This window comes from Pithys albifrons, chromosome 3 (genome assembly GCF_047495875.1).
Source record: "Pithys albifrons albifrons isolate INPA30051 chromosome 3, PitAlb_v1, whole genome shotgun sequence".
NCBI classification, from domain to species: domain Eukaryota; kingdom Metazoa; phylum Chordata; class Aves; order Passeriformes; family Thamnophilidae; genus Pithys; species Pithys albifrons.
Window position 1 is genome coordinate 35,819,118 of NC_092460.1, and position 14,968 is coordinate 35,834,085.

The 14,968-nt window shown below is 40.4% G+C and overlaps 1 protein-coding gene across 1 annotated transcript in view; it reads right to left on the minus strand.

The window, feature by feature from the left end:
* PIK3C2G (phosphatidylinositol-4-phosphate 3-kinase catalytic subunit type 2 gamma) overlaps positions 1 to 14,968 on the minus strand; it is a 209,587-nt gene that overhangs the window by 99,890 nt on the left and 94,729 nt on the right. The window contains exons 17-18 of the mRNA XM_071551366.1: positions 14,355 to 14,448; positions 13,191 to 13,285 (exon numbers count right to left, since the gene is read on the minus strand). Of these exons, the coding sequence (XP_071407467.1) occupies positions 13,191 to 13,285; positions 14,355 to 14,448 (189 nt within the window). The remainder of the gene's footprint in view (positions 1 to 13,190; positions 13,286 to 14,354; positions 14,449 to 14,968) is intronic.

Sequence of the window (14,968 nt, forward strand, 5' to 3'; positions counted from 1 at the left end):
TATCACTCCAAACAGTTCCACACTTCTCTGCAGACACTGGGAACATTGAGGCAATTCCCTCCTTTCCCAACCCAATAGAGATTGCTCAGACTTCTGTCCTGGGAAGAACTGGGCTCTTGAAGCAGAAGAGGCCGAAATGTTTGCAGAGCCAGCTGGAGGGAATTCCCAGTTTCAATCCTTTCAAACTGCCAGAATCACGGTACTTTGCACGTTATATCTCCTACACATTTACAAGTGAATCTTGAAGAATCTTGGGAATAAAGCAGGAGGCCTTGAGGGAACAGTTATTTTAATTTTTTCACTGGATGACACACTGTGAACTAGTACTGGGGGAGGCTAAACATGAAAAGTGAGCACTTATGTTAGGGGGTAAAAAGAATTTTATTTTTTTAATCTACTTGGATATAAGCCTTGCTACACAAGCAAGGAAAATGAGCATAAGAAGCATAAACAGAATTTTATAGATAGATATGTTGAAGGCTTCTTTGTTGTTTGCACCCTTTTTGTCTAAGGATTTTAGCTCTACAAACCAGTTATTAGTTGAGATGAGAAAGGAAATCTCACTTTATGAGAGAGGGATGACACTGGTTTGAAAGGATCATCCACCTGTATATGTGCCACTGCTTTTTTATTCAAGGCACCATTTAATTTTATTTTTTCTTTCTATGCTATAATATTATAATATCTATCTTTGCGCTTTCTCTGTTTTTTGATGAGGAGGACCTTACTTTTCTCAATTTTACTAACGAGATGGCTCCTTTACTTGCTCATTGACTAGAGTTTATCTAGATCCTTATAAGGGAAGCAAGAATAATCAGCAGTAGAGAAACACTTTTATAGTTCGGGCCAGGCATTCTCTAAAATCCATCTCCTAAAATATCTTAAAATTGATCACCTCTGCAGTTTTCTCACCATTAATATTGTTAATAATACTAGCAAAATGTATTGTTTTTATACATATATTTATTCACACAACAGAAACAGCACCAGCCTCGGGCTGGAAATGTTCCACTGAGCTCTCCTTGCATGGCTCAACCACGCCTTGGAAATTTGGTCCTCTAAGCTTTCTTTTTATCAGGCCAACAGCCAGCATGTTATTTTGCTACTGTCCACTAAATCCTGAACTGAGTAGAAAAAAGCATATGTAGGGGAGGAAGCAAATAATTCAAAATAGGTCAGTGTGGGACTCACTGGGTTACCTTAGGCACAAGCCTTTTTACATACGCAGTGACAAGCTTAAATATTAAGACTTTTTTTGCGGCTTCCTCTGGCACTTCACATACCATCTGAACCTAAGCTCAATGTTTCTGTGAAAAGCTTTGATTTTGATGAACACTTTAAAAAGAAAACAAAAATCAATGAAAAATTCTGTAGTAACTACTTTACATTACTGTCAGCCACCCACTATTGATACAATATTGTGATAATATATCTCTGAATACCTTTATATAGGAATAAAGGCCTTTCAGAGACAAAAGTCAATTCTTGTAGCCCGATTGCTGAAACAAAAAAATAATGTCATGAACTTTATCAAACAGTATTATGTGTGTTTGACAGACACCACAGAGAAACCTAAAGAACAATTCGGCTATCTGTGTTGACTGTCTACTGCTTGTATGAACTACTGTGCAGAATTTTACAGGCTTTAGATTTGGAATTAATCTTAGTTCTTTTATATTCACAGGTCACTTTTTGCTATTTAATTCAAGGGCCCAACATACATCAGTTTCAAGTGAGTGGGTTCTTACTCAAGAAAACACTGAATGAGACAATGTGAGACAATGCTCTATTGAGTAATTTTGATACTTAAAAGTAAGTTATTGCAACATGATAGCAGTGTTGTTCAAGCTAAAGAGCCATGGAAAGACAACTCATCTGGCAGTCCTTTCTTTCCTCTCTCAGCTTATTTTTAATTTGGTCATCATCCAAATGACAACATTATGATTACAGACTAATATACCACTGAATATGAGGGAGCATTCAGAAAGCAATTAATGCTTAGGGAAATATTTTCAAACAGCAAGAGTTTTATGAGTTTAATCCTGAAATACTCATCATCTGCAAACATCTCAAAATACTGATTTATAGTAATTCTGCACTGTTATTCTGACAGGACCTTTTATCAATCCTTCTTTTCTCCTGCCTGGAAATAGTGCCTTTTATTCTAGTTTATTTCTTTTAAAATGTTTTACTAATTATATCTGGGTTTACATTAGGGAATTCTTTTCTCAGAAAAATTCCCCCAAATTGAAGAAAAGTTACAAAGTAATTTTCTGATAAGTCATTTACTGGTGGAACACATTCAAAAATGTCTAATTCATGATTCTGGTTTTTTCTAATGTTTCAGTTATTTAGGCAAACCTCCAAGGCTCAATTTTCATTCTGGTGGAGAATGATGACTAAACATAGAAATATTAACCACAGAAACATACAACTGACAGCAACATTAAGATGCCCAGTAACTCATTACACTGAATATGCTGTACCCACTTGAGGCCTCTCTCTGTTTATTCATAATTTTCCTTAAAGTTCTCACTGACAGTGTTCAGGAATAGGGATGATTTACAAAACTCCGACCTGCCAGACAAGGCTGTGATCAATTGCCTAACTATAAATGAGGACTCCAAACATATCAATCCACCAAAATCAGGGCCTGAACTGCATTTATTCAATTCATGAGACAAGAACTTTGCAACGTGTGTTCAATGAAAAATGGATTGAAAACAACTCTCTAGGGCAGCTCAAGACAAATTTTGCCAGAAATTGGTTCGAACAGCTGTTGTTGAAGCACAAAAGCTTGCTAAGCTGGAAAGAGAAAAAGACCTATAACAGAACAAATCTAATAAAAAGCTTTACCTAATCTGATGTGATTTTGAAACATCTGCATACAATAATTGCCATTTATAGAAAAAAGAAAAGCTCTACACAAAGGAAATAGTAATGGAATTGTTTGCAAACATTCACAAAAGGTAAAACCTGAAAACGGAAGCATTAAATGCAAAGGAATTATGAAGTTTTTAGATATTATATCTGAAAAAAATTGGAGTGAACCATCCTTTCATTGTATTCCACCTCAGCAGTCAGAACCAGCTAGCACCATGATTTTGGAGCAGAGAAGCAGCTTCACTGGTGTTGGAGATGGGGACTACATGGATATGCAGGAGTGGAGGAGGGCAAGGGATCGCCGAACGGAGTTCGACGTGTGGAAAGTCCAGGAAGACTCTCCCGAATCCTGACTGCGACCATATACTAAAGGACTTTCTTCATTACCAGTTATATCCCTCATTTTTTATTGAATTAAAGTTGTCTCTGTCTCTCCCAGTTCCAGAACCTTCCCCAGGCAGGCAGAAGCTGTCAGCAAAGGGACAGCTACCATTGGCCAGCTCCCTCTAGGGGGCGGGCCCAGCCCTGCCTGTCTTCAGTCCACACCCCAGTTCAGTCCCCCTAAGTTCTTCTACCCTATAATTGTTAGCAGATTTGCATGCTCCGCCTTAGTTCCTCCCCTTTTCCAGAACCTTCCCTATCCCAAGTTATATAAACCCCTCTCCCCCTAATAAAGTTGGATCAGCTCCTTGGATCAGCTCCGATCAGCTCTGGTGATCAGACTGGTCATCGCAGACAGTCCTTGGCTCCTGGGTGTTTGTTCTCTCGTCGCGAGGCAAACCTTACCTAGAGCCTGGGAACCCGGCGAACGACAACTCAGTCGGCAGTCAGCGAACCCCCGTCGCTGGTCTGGTCCCTTCCCAAAGAGACCAAGACTGCGACAGATGGTGCCGAAACCCGGGACTGTCGGCTGAGTCTGTTGTTCTAGATAGGCTCGCTGCTGTCCCGATTCGGTGATAGCCACAGGAGTGTCTGAGACACTGCGGTCCGGCAGTCTCCCCCGGCAGAGACTGGGCATCGGCCCCACCTCATCCTTGGAGCAGGCGACCAGCGAGAGAGGTGAGCTGTCGGGGTAGCCCCTACCCTTCCTACCCCCAACTCCAAACTCCCCCCGAAGACTCAGAACTCTATATTAACATCATGGGAGCTGCTCTTGGGAAATCTGAGCGCCCGATTTATAAGAAAATAAGAGCAGTCATCGAATATCAAGGCCACAAATATGATAAAACCTCCCTGAAGGCCTTGGCAACTTGGATTAACAGCCACCAGTTGCAAATCCCAGAAGAATTAAACCTGGAACACTGGGATAATTTGGGGGCTTCACTCTGGAGAGCGAAAAAGAAAGGCGACAAAACGGCGGGAAAGGCGCTTATCGCCTGGAGGCTGGTATACATGCTCCTCCAGGACCGCCAAAAGACTGGGCTTAACCACCCGACCGTTAATTCGGCGAGGGCACAAGATGGCGCCTCGAAGCCTTCGTCCTCCTGCTCCAGCCCCAAGGACGAGAACAAGGGCAAAATGGCGGAGGGGGGACACTGCATGGCTCGTGGCGAATATGGCGGCAGCGCGAAACACCTTGTGGCCTGGGACAACGAGGGAGGAGATGTGGGAGGAGCCGTTGACGGGGAGCGTTGGGAGGGACCACCCGAGTACATGCCCCCTGAGGCACCGCCCAAAAGCTACGCCCCTCATGGCATCATGGCCCCGCCTTCACCTGGTGGCCACGCCTCCGCCCAGGCCTACAGCCCCGCCCATTTGAGTCAACATGGCCGCGCCCATGCAGCTAGGCCCGAGGCCCACTTGAGGGAGGCCTACCCGCCTCTACCACCAAGGCCTCCCTGCCACCGTGCCCTGCCCAGTCCACCCTGCGATCCAGCACCGGAGAAGCCGTGTAGGCCCGAGGCCCTGGTCAAGCCGCAGGCCTTGCGGCGATCTGTCATGCATAGGGAACTATCCATCCGGACATCGCAGGAGTGCCGCCGTGTCACCCGATTAACACCACCGCCTCCAGAGTGTGCACACCCACCGGCCCCGATAACACCGAGGGCTGAGGGTGGTGCTGATATGGACAGTGAAGGGGAGACGACCATCACTCCCCCCACTAGTCCCACCAGACTTTCACCAGGATGTGGACACATGGACTTGACACATGACATAGACTTGACACATGCCTCAACGCCTAGGCCAAACACCTTGGACGTCATGGCCGCGGACACGGCCCACGCTTTCCCTGCCTCCGCCACCTCCCAAGTGGAGGTGGTACACCACATCGTGGAGGCACAGGAGAAGTCGTGGAAGGCCGTACACGAACAAGCGGCCCAGGCAGGGGACTTAGACATGCTTAAGGCCTTCCCGGTACATGTGGAGGGAGGTAGGCTGCCACAGTGGAGGCCTATCTCCTACCCTGTACTTAAAGACATCAAGAAGGCCATCGCTAAGTATAACCTAGACTCCCCATACATGCTCAGCCTCCTGGAATCCTTTTTCCAGGCATTCGACCTTACGCCGAACGACATCCGGCAGGTCACGAGCGCCTGGTTGCCTTCCCTACAGTACTCCGCCTTTGAGGCGGAGTGGAAGGCATTAATTAGGAAACACGTCACCGAAGGGGACTTTGTCCCTGTTCCTAGGGGGCTGACAAAGGAAAGAGCAATCGACCAAATGTTCGGCGATCCCTTGCCCTACTCCACTCCTGCATATCCATGTAGTCCCCATCTCCAACACACTGGAGGACCCCTCTCAACTGCAGGATTGCTCTGGGCTTCAGAGGCAACATTTCCCCAGTGAAACACACAACCAGCTGCTCTGCTGAGAATCACAGGAGAGTCTCCATGATGTTTGTTTTCCAACTGAGGCTTTCTCTCTCCAAAATCATTACAACCTCATTTGGGAAATTTGCATCATCCTTAAATTGCAGCTACTGTTTTTATTTATGATTTGAACATTTCAGATTTTTATAATTTGTCACCCAATACTGGCCTAGCTCAATGAATCCCTAAAGCAAACTGCAGTGTGAAGACTCAACTTCTAGGATTTCCAGTCATCTTTTTCCAGAAGTTTTCCAGAAGTATAAAAAACCAAAACAACTCCACATCCATCAAATTGATGACTGAAAATTATCCATTTGAAGTGACAGAACTAGATGAACTTGCCTCAAGAGTTTTCCTGATTTATTACTACTCTGCTTTACATCCCCAAATGTTCCTCTGGAATAAGCAGAGATTACGTGAAGTATCCATCAGGAAAGACTTTGGCTCTCTGTTTTGTTTTTGAAACAAGAAACAACAAAACATTTTTAATGGAAAAAAGATGAAAGGCATAGATGAAAGCTGAGTGTGATGCCTGCACAGAGCTCTCTCCAGTTCCTCAGTCCTGTTCAAGCCCACAAGCGAGGCATATACTGTACATCACATCCCAGCATCAGAGACATTGTAACAGACCACCAAAATGGTCTGGGCCATCCTTTCTACAGAGGATATCCAAAACACAAGCTCATCTTTCATACTCAGATACATTATTGGAGGGGTTATGACAGATATAACTTGAAGCTTGTTGTGAGTTTTCTGGCATAACTGAAAAACTAGATTTATCAAAAACTTCAGCATTTGCAAATGTAAAAGGAGCCAAACCCAAAATAAATCTGACAAGCCATGTTTGGAAAAACAATGTACTGAAAAATCTTTTCCTTAGTGCTGTCTTATAAATCATGGAACAGATAAAAGAACTACAACTTTTCAGAACTCTTTCACCTTTTCTAGTTTATCTCTGCAGTTGTAAGTGGGTTCATTTGCACACATACATAGTGGTGTGTTTTTTCATTACAGTAATAGGCACTAATAACTGGCATTTACAGACTTTTTCATGCTGCATTTGACAGTGTTAGTCCTCCTTGAATATGACTTTGGCATGGAGCTTCCTCTGTTCCAAAGGTGGGACACAAAGAGTTATCTCTATGTTTGGCAACTTATTTAGTTCAGCTGAATATGTGCCTGCACAAATAGAATTAATAATGTGAACGATAATGCTTGACTCCTTTCTCATTTTGATATATGATCACCAGGGAGCCTCAGCTCTTCCTTTTTGTCCTGGCACCTGATGTGGAAAAACACCTAACATTCCTAGATTTCTGGACATTCAGGAACACATTCATTCTACTAAGAATCTTTAAAATAATGTAAAAAAGACACATGCACAAGTATGTTGTTTATGTCCTTTTCAAGGACTCCTCAGATTATCTTATATTAACTCCTCAGATATCTCATATTACAAAAGGCATAGCTCTGATTGCTTTATTATTTTTAAAAATTATTTATTTTTCTAAAAGCTGTAATTTTTAACAGCGTGGGGAAACTAACTCCCTCTTTAGATTTAAAATGTTAAAATACCCTATTCAAATTCTTTGTTAACCTTTCCCAGTAGTGTTTCCTATTTTATTTTTCATTATTTGAAATTTATTTTCATTTTCCTATTAGTTAGAATTTTAAAGGTTTAAAATGCTATTACTTTAGGCAGAATATACCAGAATATTTCAACTTATAAAGAGAAATCATAACATCTGCAACACCTTTGCTCTTTGGCAAAGAGATGTTATGTGCAAAGCTATTTAAATTAAATAAGCAAACAGCTCTAGCAAAGCGAGCTCAGAGAACAACTGCTTGATTAAAAGGCTACTCCAATCAGTGGAAAGAGTCTCATAAACTGCAAAGGGGAATAGATTTCAGACCTCCCTGCTTTGCATATGGAACAGTATAGACAGCAAACTACCAAGGGGTAGAACACCTGCCAATGTGCCTGAAGCTTTGCCTGAAAGTGCCATTGATTGGCATGATTTGCCTGCTAGAAATGTCAGCCTGTCCTTTAGGGTATGTGTACAAGATTAAGAGACCCATGGAGCACCTCCTGGACCCAGAACCAAAGGGCACAGAAGCAGCAGGGCGAGTTCCCCCTGTGGCCGAATCTTCACTACACACCAGTGGGCTTTGGGGCTCCGTATGCTACACCCTGGGATCATAACACACAAATGTGCGTGTGTGTGTTGGGGCCCAGAGCTTCAGAAATGCTGGGATTGCTATGCTATAGTACACAAATGGTAGAGAAACTTAAGAGGCTGAGGACCAGTGTTACCTGCCTCACAGGTTTCACATGAATGTAAAAGGATGGGGGCAGCAGTGTTGTGGGACAGAGCATGTCAAAGCTGAAGCTTTTTTGCCCATCTTGTCTTTTACAGGTGTTTCCCCAGAGTGAAATATTCGCAAACTGCATTCCAGTGCTATCTTGTCAAAAAAAAACCCAAAAAAACCCAACAGTCCAAAAAGGGGCCAGAGAGGAAGGCAGATGTTAGGAATTATGGCAGACCAAAGGTCTTGCTCTGCAGTCCTTTTCTGTTGGGCAGTACTGACAGACCCATAGCTAGACAATGGCAGCAGCTAGTAGCTGCTTTTATCAATTCCAGCTGTGGGCATAGCCTGTTCACTCCTCTTTCTTTAGAGCTGGCAAAAAGTAAATCTAACATACTATTTTTTCCTTAAAATCTAAAATCTGTTTAATTAAATGTAAGATGTAATTTTGTGGATTTAAATGTACTGTTTTCCCACTCAGTCTGTAACTACTGAAGGTCCATAGTTATGTTACTTCTTTGTACTTCTTCACAACAAATCTCTTTGTTTCATTTGACATCATCCTTTTCTAAAACTGGAGTCTGAGAAAATAGAAAGTCTGTAGCTTAGGAAACAAAATAATTATCTGTCTGTTTTCCAAGGCAATAATCCAAGTCCCACATGACTAATAATGAAGCACTTAGCACGGTAGACTGTTGAATCATTATCTCACAAAAATATTGCTCTAATGGTGCTATTTACTATACACACTAGAAAAAAATATCTCCACATGATTGGCATTTCAAAAGTGGCAATTCTGGGTTCAGAACTAAAATCCCTAGGTGTGATCTAAGGTTGAGATACTGTGCAGTCCAAAACATAATGATGATCACATCCAAGGGAATTTATAATCAACACTCGGTTGAATCAAACATACATTTAGACTGGCTATCCATAGGTTTAAAGCTCTATATATGACTGTTTTTTGATTCTGATCAGTAAGAAGAACCAAATTATCACAAAACCAAAACAGATGTCTTTTGTATTTACATTCATGTCATTTTAATGGGCTGGGCTTTTCAGCCTGCTCTGCACAGCTACTTAGGAAGTTCATTTAATAATTATCTGACTTGATAACTTCTGACTGTCAGAGAAAGACACCATAATGCAGGAAAAGGAAGAGCTGGAGGATGGTTGCCTGCTTAACGTTTAGATAATAAGTGTGTTGGACAGATGAGTATCTGCTTGATTTATTCCTTCTTTTGAAGTCTTTAAGTAAATTATGGCTAACATAGACCAGTCCTGACAGTTAAAAATATATTTCCTTTTAGAAAATACGAAGCAATAATCTGTTGTTCTAATGCTGGAGTACTGAATGCAACTAGATGGTAACAATTTTGAAAAAGAAAATTTTGAGGTACAAACCTCACAATAGCAGAAATTGTAACTGGGATATTTTTAAACTTTTATACATTGCATATGGTCTTTTTGTTTCTTACAGCTTTTTTCATACAGAAAAAGGAATAAAATACTATGTTCTAACCATGAAATCAATAATCTGATTCACATTGTTTTCAGCATGTTGGATTCCACTAAGAGTTCCTTTTTAACCTCATATTCCCACTTTTCTACACGATATGGACTACAAAAGATAGAACACTACTCCTTTTTCTCTTGATTGCCAGTCAAAATGTAGTTGAGAAATGCTGCAAACTAGAAAAGTTTTATAAAGTTTTATTGACTTAGAAGTCAAGCTACAAAAGGACATTTTGCCTTCAGCAAGGTTTTCACCTGACTTTTTCTTTAGCTAAGCACACCAGATTCTTATGTTCTGGCAGAATATACAAACACTGTACTTTTCCATGACAATGGAACCTATTTCTTAGCAGCTGCCACAGATCCTAGAGGACACTGTAATTCTCCCGTTATTCAATCCTCCTGCGGAAGGCAACCATCTGTGAGACAGACTGCTGGACACCCGCTGCCCCAGCCAGCTGTTTCCATTCTAGGCTGCAGCTGACACCTGTGACAGTAGCTAAAAGCCAAAAACACTCAAGCAAGAGAGAAACCAACTGGCAGGCTGCCAGAGACAGAGGGATGGATTAAAACTCCAGCACAAAAGCTGACATAAGCCCACCTGTGAATGAAACATCAAGTAGCAAGGAGATAAACAGCGACTTTCAGCACGCAGAAAGGCCGAAAGGGTCTCAGAAGGTTTCCTTCCCCTCAAGCAACTTTTGGACTTTGCTAGAACCAGTTTAATAATGTGCAACCATAGCTCCAGGGAATGGGAAAACTTCTTCTAGCCTTGTCCTCTCCTAGGAGCTCTGGTGGGAAAAGACTAGAATGAGAGAGAACACGTAGAAGATTGTGGGGCAGTTCTCCATGTCTCACGGACATTAGGAACTCCTGAAATAAAACTAAAATAGGATTTAAGTGGTACATGTGGCCTGTGCTGGCACTGTGTGCATGGGCAATTTTTAGTCTGTTTGGGAAGGGGAGTCCATTCAGAAGTACCCACGAGGAGCTGGAACACTGATGGATGCAGGAGGCCCAAATTCCTCAAGAAATTAGAGAAGAGGAAAATCACACATGGTAAGAAAAAAAACCAAACACCCAAACAGATTGTAAGATCCTTTTCATTCTCAGTAGAATTAATGGAACAAATCTGCAGCAGATACAAACCAAAAACAGACTGAAAGTATCCTGATTTACCACACCTCGCAAAACCTAGAGATGTGTCCCAAGAATGAATATTCTCTCTATTCAGTCCTGTAATTTTTAGATAAAATTTTCAAACTTACTACTGCTTGATGGAAAGGAGTTAACTATTTACTAACTACCATTAGCATTAAAAAGGTAATGACCTGGTACGTCTTTGCTGGCTAGCAGCTTATCTCTGGCCTGCAGGGAAATTGAGTCAATTTTCAATAACAGGCACAATTATGAATGATGTTTGCCATTAAAATAAGTTAGTGATGACGATCACCAACATTTCTGGTAACTGGTTTCTAGATTTACAACAGTGTTGGAAAACACAGGAGTTAAAATCAGTTGACTTCTCCCTTGTGGCTCTGAAATCACATCACCAGTTTTCTCAATCGCATTACAGTCTTGTTTTCCAAGTTTTATTGTGCAGGTACAGTGTGCACAATGTTTTATTATTTAGTAGTAGAATGGCAATCACATTCATTAAATTAAAAATAAATATAAATTTGTTACTAAAGTTTGTTTTTACCAGTTTTCGCTTCTTGATCTCTAATTTGGTAATGAAACAAAACGCAATCCTTGAGAATAAAATGCAACCTAACCTGTTTTCTTAAAAGAATATATTTGAGTGTACATGCACACATTATTAATTCACGGAGCTTCTTTTAAGTCTCTTTAGAGGTGAAAGGAAGAAAACCTTTGTTTTCCCTTAGTCCTTTTATAAGGACTGAAATTCAATTTGTGAAGGAAAGCCTTTATTAATTATTTAAGACTTTATTAATAAAATCCATGAAATTACTGTTAAATTTTGTAAGTGAATTTATGGCTTGGGAAACTGCCCTTTTAAAATACTGGAACAGGAATATGAATAATTGCATAAATTGGAATGTTAGGTAGAAAACAATTTAGTACTGAAGAATCTGGTGGAGCAGAGTTACCAAGAAAATAAAAGCGTATGTTGTGATACACACAAGTAGCAAAATTTTAAGAGATGTGTGCAACATTTAAGTTCTCAGATTAGACTGCAGTATTTAAAAAACCCACATACGTAGAAGACGTACTCATCATGAACAGGACTGCTAATAGCTGAAAGGCAGAGAATACGATGAACCTTGAGAAACAACCTACTTGATGTGGGTATCATTATGTCACGTATTAAGCTATTTATAAAATAAATGTATTTTGCCGCATTAAATTGCACCGTGTCAGGTAACGACATATATTATACAGGATGGAATATCTGCTCTATATTACCCAAGATTATAACATTAGAGAACTTGAGCAAAATTTGGGAAAAACAGGGATTTACACAGATGTAGACTTCAAAGTAAGGAGGAAGAAGACCACAGACACAGTAATTTTTCTTCTGAGAGAAGAGAGACAAGGGCAAACCAATGATGTTACCCTGTCCATTGAACCCTCAACTAATTTCTAGTTGCACAGGAAAACTACCAACTCTTGGGGCATATTTAAGAACTCCAGACTGGACATATCCAGTATGACTAAGTTTAATGTTAGCAGAAATCGTCTCAGGCATGTTTCAGGCACTGTCAGAAAAATGCCTTGTTAAATGTGGTTCCACGTTATTTGACAGATATGCTCATTAGGCATGTTATTGTTATCCTACCTTTCAGTAAAACAAGCACATTCATAATTCTGTTTTATCCCCACTAACACTTTCAGAAACCATGCAGGTATGAAAGTATGATCTATGCTCTACCTGACCCCACACTTCATCAACCAAATGATTACATTTAAAACTGCTGTCTTTCCTTTGCAGGGCAGAAAGCTTTTGCTTTCAGGGTTCCAAACCAGTTGAACTGTAAATAAAAGCTCAGTTCATCCATCATTACTACAGATGGGTAAAAAAAGAAAACACACAGGAGTTTGATTTTCAGATCACAGGGCAGATGTTCAGACATCAGAAAGCCACATTCTTATTCAGAGAGCCTTGAGGTAACAGCACATAAAATGCAATAACCCACTTGTGCAATAATACAATTAGAGGGCTCCTTATATAGCAGAGGCAGGTGTTGAAAGGCAGTTACTTTCAGTCCTGATACATCTCCATAATCCAGAATAGGAACTACTGGAAACTGTACCATCACAAGTCAGACTCATACACAAAGAGGTACAAGAGATGATTTGACACACAGGTGAATTTTAACAACTTCAGGAGATGTCAAGGCAGCATACTTTACAAGTAAGTCAGTACTGCTTAGAGCACAAATTTTAAGGAAGACTATTTTGGCCCAAACCAATAAATGCAGAAAAATACAAATTAACAGAACCTTCCCCTCTCCCTCCTGCCCAGGGTAGGATGAAGATATAAGTATTTCATACAATTTACCCAGGCCTAGTACTAAAAGAGGAATTATGAAGGAGCAAAAAACTAGGTTTTCTGTTAATTTTAAGACAAAAGAGGGTTTGTCATTAATAGAATCATGGATACATTTCAGTGTGACAGAAAATTACTGTGGTAGCACTGGCAAATGATCTTACCAGCAAAGCTGATGGGCTACTTGGATGCTCTGAAGGGAACGATTCAGCAGGAGTTTCACCAGAGGGCTTTCAAGACTCCACTCAAACTTGAGTACCTTAACAGATAAATTGATAAAAAGAATCAATTTTATGCTGGCTTTTGTGTCTTTCCTTTATAACAAAAATAGTCAGAAAGGATCCAGTGCTTAGTCTGAACAAAGTAATCAGACACACAGAATTTGCTCTAGCAGTGCAATGGGCAAAGAAATTCAGGACCCAGGGGTCTGCTGCCCCCTGTGAGACAGGCAGGTATCATCCTGATTCTAACTGTGTTAACATACATGTAAATATGCAACTTTTCTTCCACCACTTAAAACTATCAATGCTATATTTACTATTTTATCTGATTATCTGGTTTGAGAAATAAACCTATTTGTAAAACAGAAGCTGTGAAAGGTGAAAGATCACATCAGTGTGTGAATGGTGTAAAGCAGTGAAGGTTCCACTGGCTCACAGTAAATACACTCATATATGCATACACAGATATCTATCATCACAAACACATGAAAAAACCCCTGAGAAACTCTGCCACGTGGAATAGTAAGTCATCCATGTGCACAGTGTTAGGCAGTAAGGGGATAAAGCTCTCAAAAGTTCCTCCTCAGTTGTAACACAGGATCTGCTCAATCCCCAAGTGCTTTGGAAGCAGCGAGGCTACAACTTGCAAAACATTAATTTCCAGTGAAATGCGATGTACATCTCTAAGGAGAGTTCTACACCCTGATGTCCAGGTTACTCTATGTTGACAGTGATTCTCTTGGTATATATAGTATTAAGAAAACTCTGATTTGTGGCAACACCATTTACTTCCTTGGGTGCAATGAAGCCCTGCCACCTGCTCTGGGGACTAAAGCTTAATTTCTCTTGTTTAAATGTATATTTAATTTTTCTTTGTTACCTGTAAATACCTTCATGCACTATTTAGAAAAGCTCAATCAACATGTCAAAAGAAGTGGAAAACACTCTATATCTTGGCCTAATTTTTAATTCAATCATTGTATCAGGTGATCAGCTTTCTTATTTATTCCTCTTTTAATGCATCAACCCACCTGAAAGAATCAAAAGTATTTAAACAAGTTATTGATCAGGACAGACAACTTCCTTGGCTATCGATTTCCTCCTTACCTGAACCAGCTGTGGGAGGTATTCTAAGAACTCATCATTTGACATATTTTCTATCTGTTGGACTGCTGTTCTGCGAATATCTTGATCTGGAAAACTAGAGCCAAAACAAAGAGGTATCATTAAGAGTATTGAATCACTGCAACTCTCCTGAGCTCTCACTGATATAAAACATTAGAAAAAGTGGTTTTCTCTCAAACTGGAACAGGACTAAAAAATCAATTAATTGGCTCTGTTGTAACGAGAGTCAAGAAACACATCATAGATAACTTAATTGGATTGATTGTTACAGTGTCATACAGCGAAAAAACCCAACCTGATCTTCAAATACCTTTTCTAATTTGAGCCATCATGTGTTGTAATTTCCTGAAATATGAAGTAAATTACAGATCTCTTGTTGCTCTTACTTACCTGAAATAGGAAATTTCTGTGCTATGGAAACTTTTACCTTGAAGACTTTTGTTTTGAGCAACAACAGAAAAGCTTGAAATTTCCCATAAAAAAGGCATTTCTGATAATTTATTCCAATGTCAGCTCTTCTGGTTTGTATTTATAACAAAATCAAGAATACTTTTTAAACAGAAGTAATTTTGAAGCTGAAAACATGAGGGTTTGGT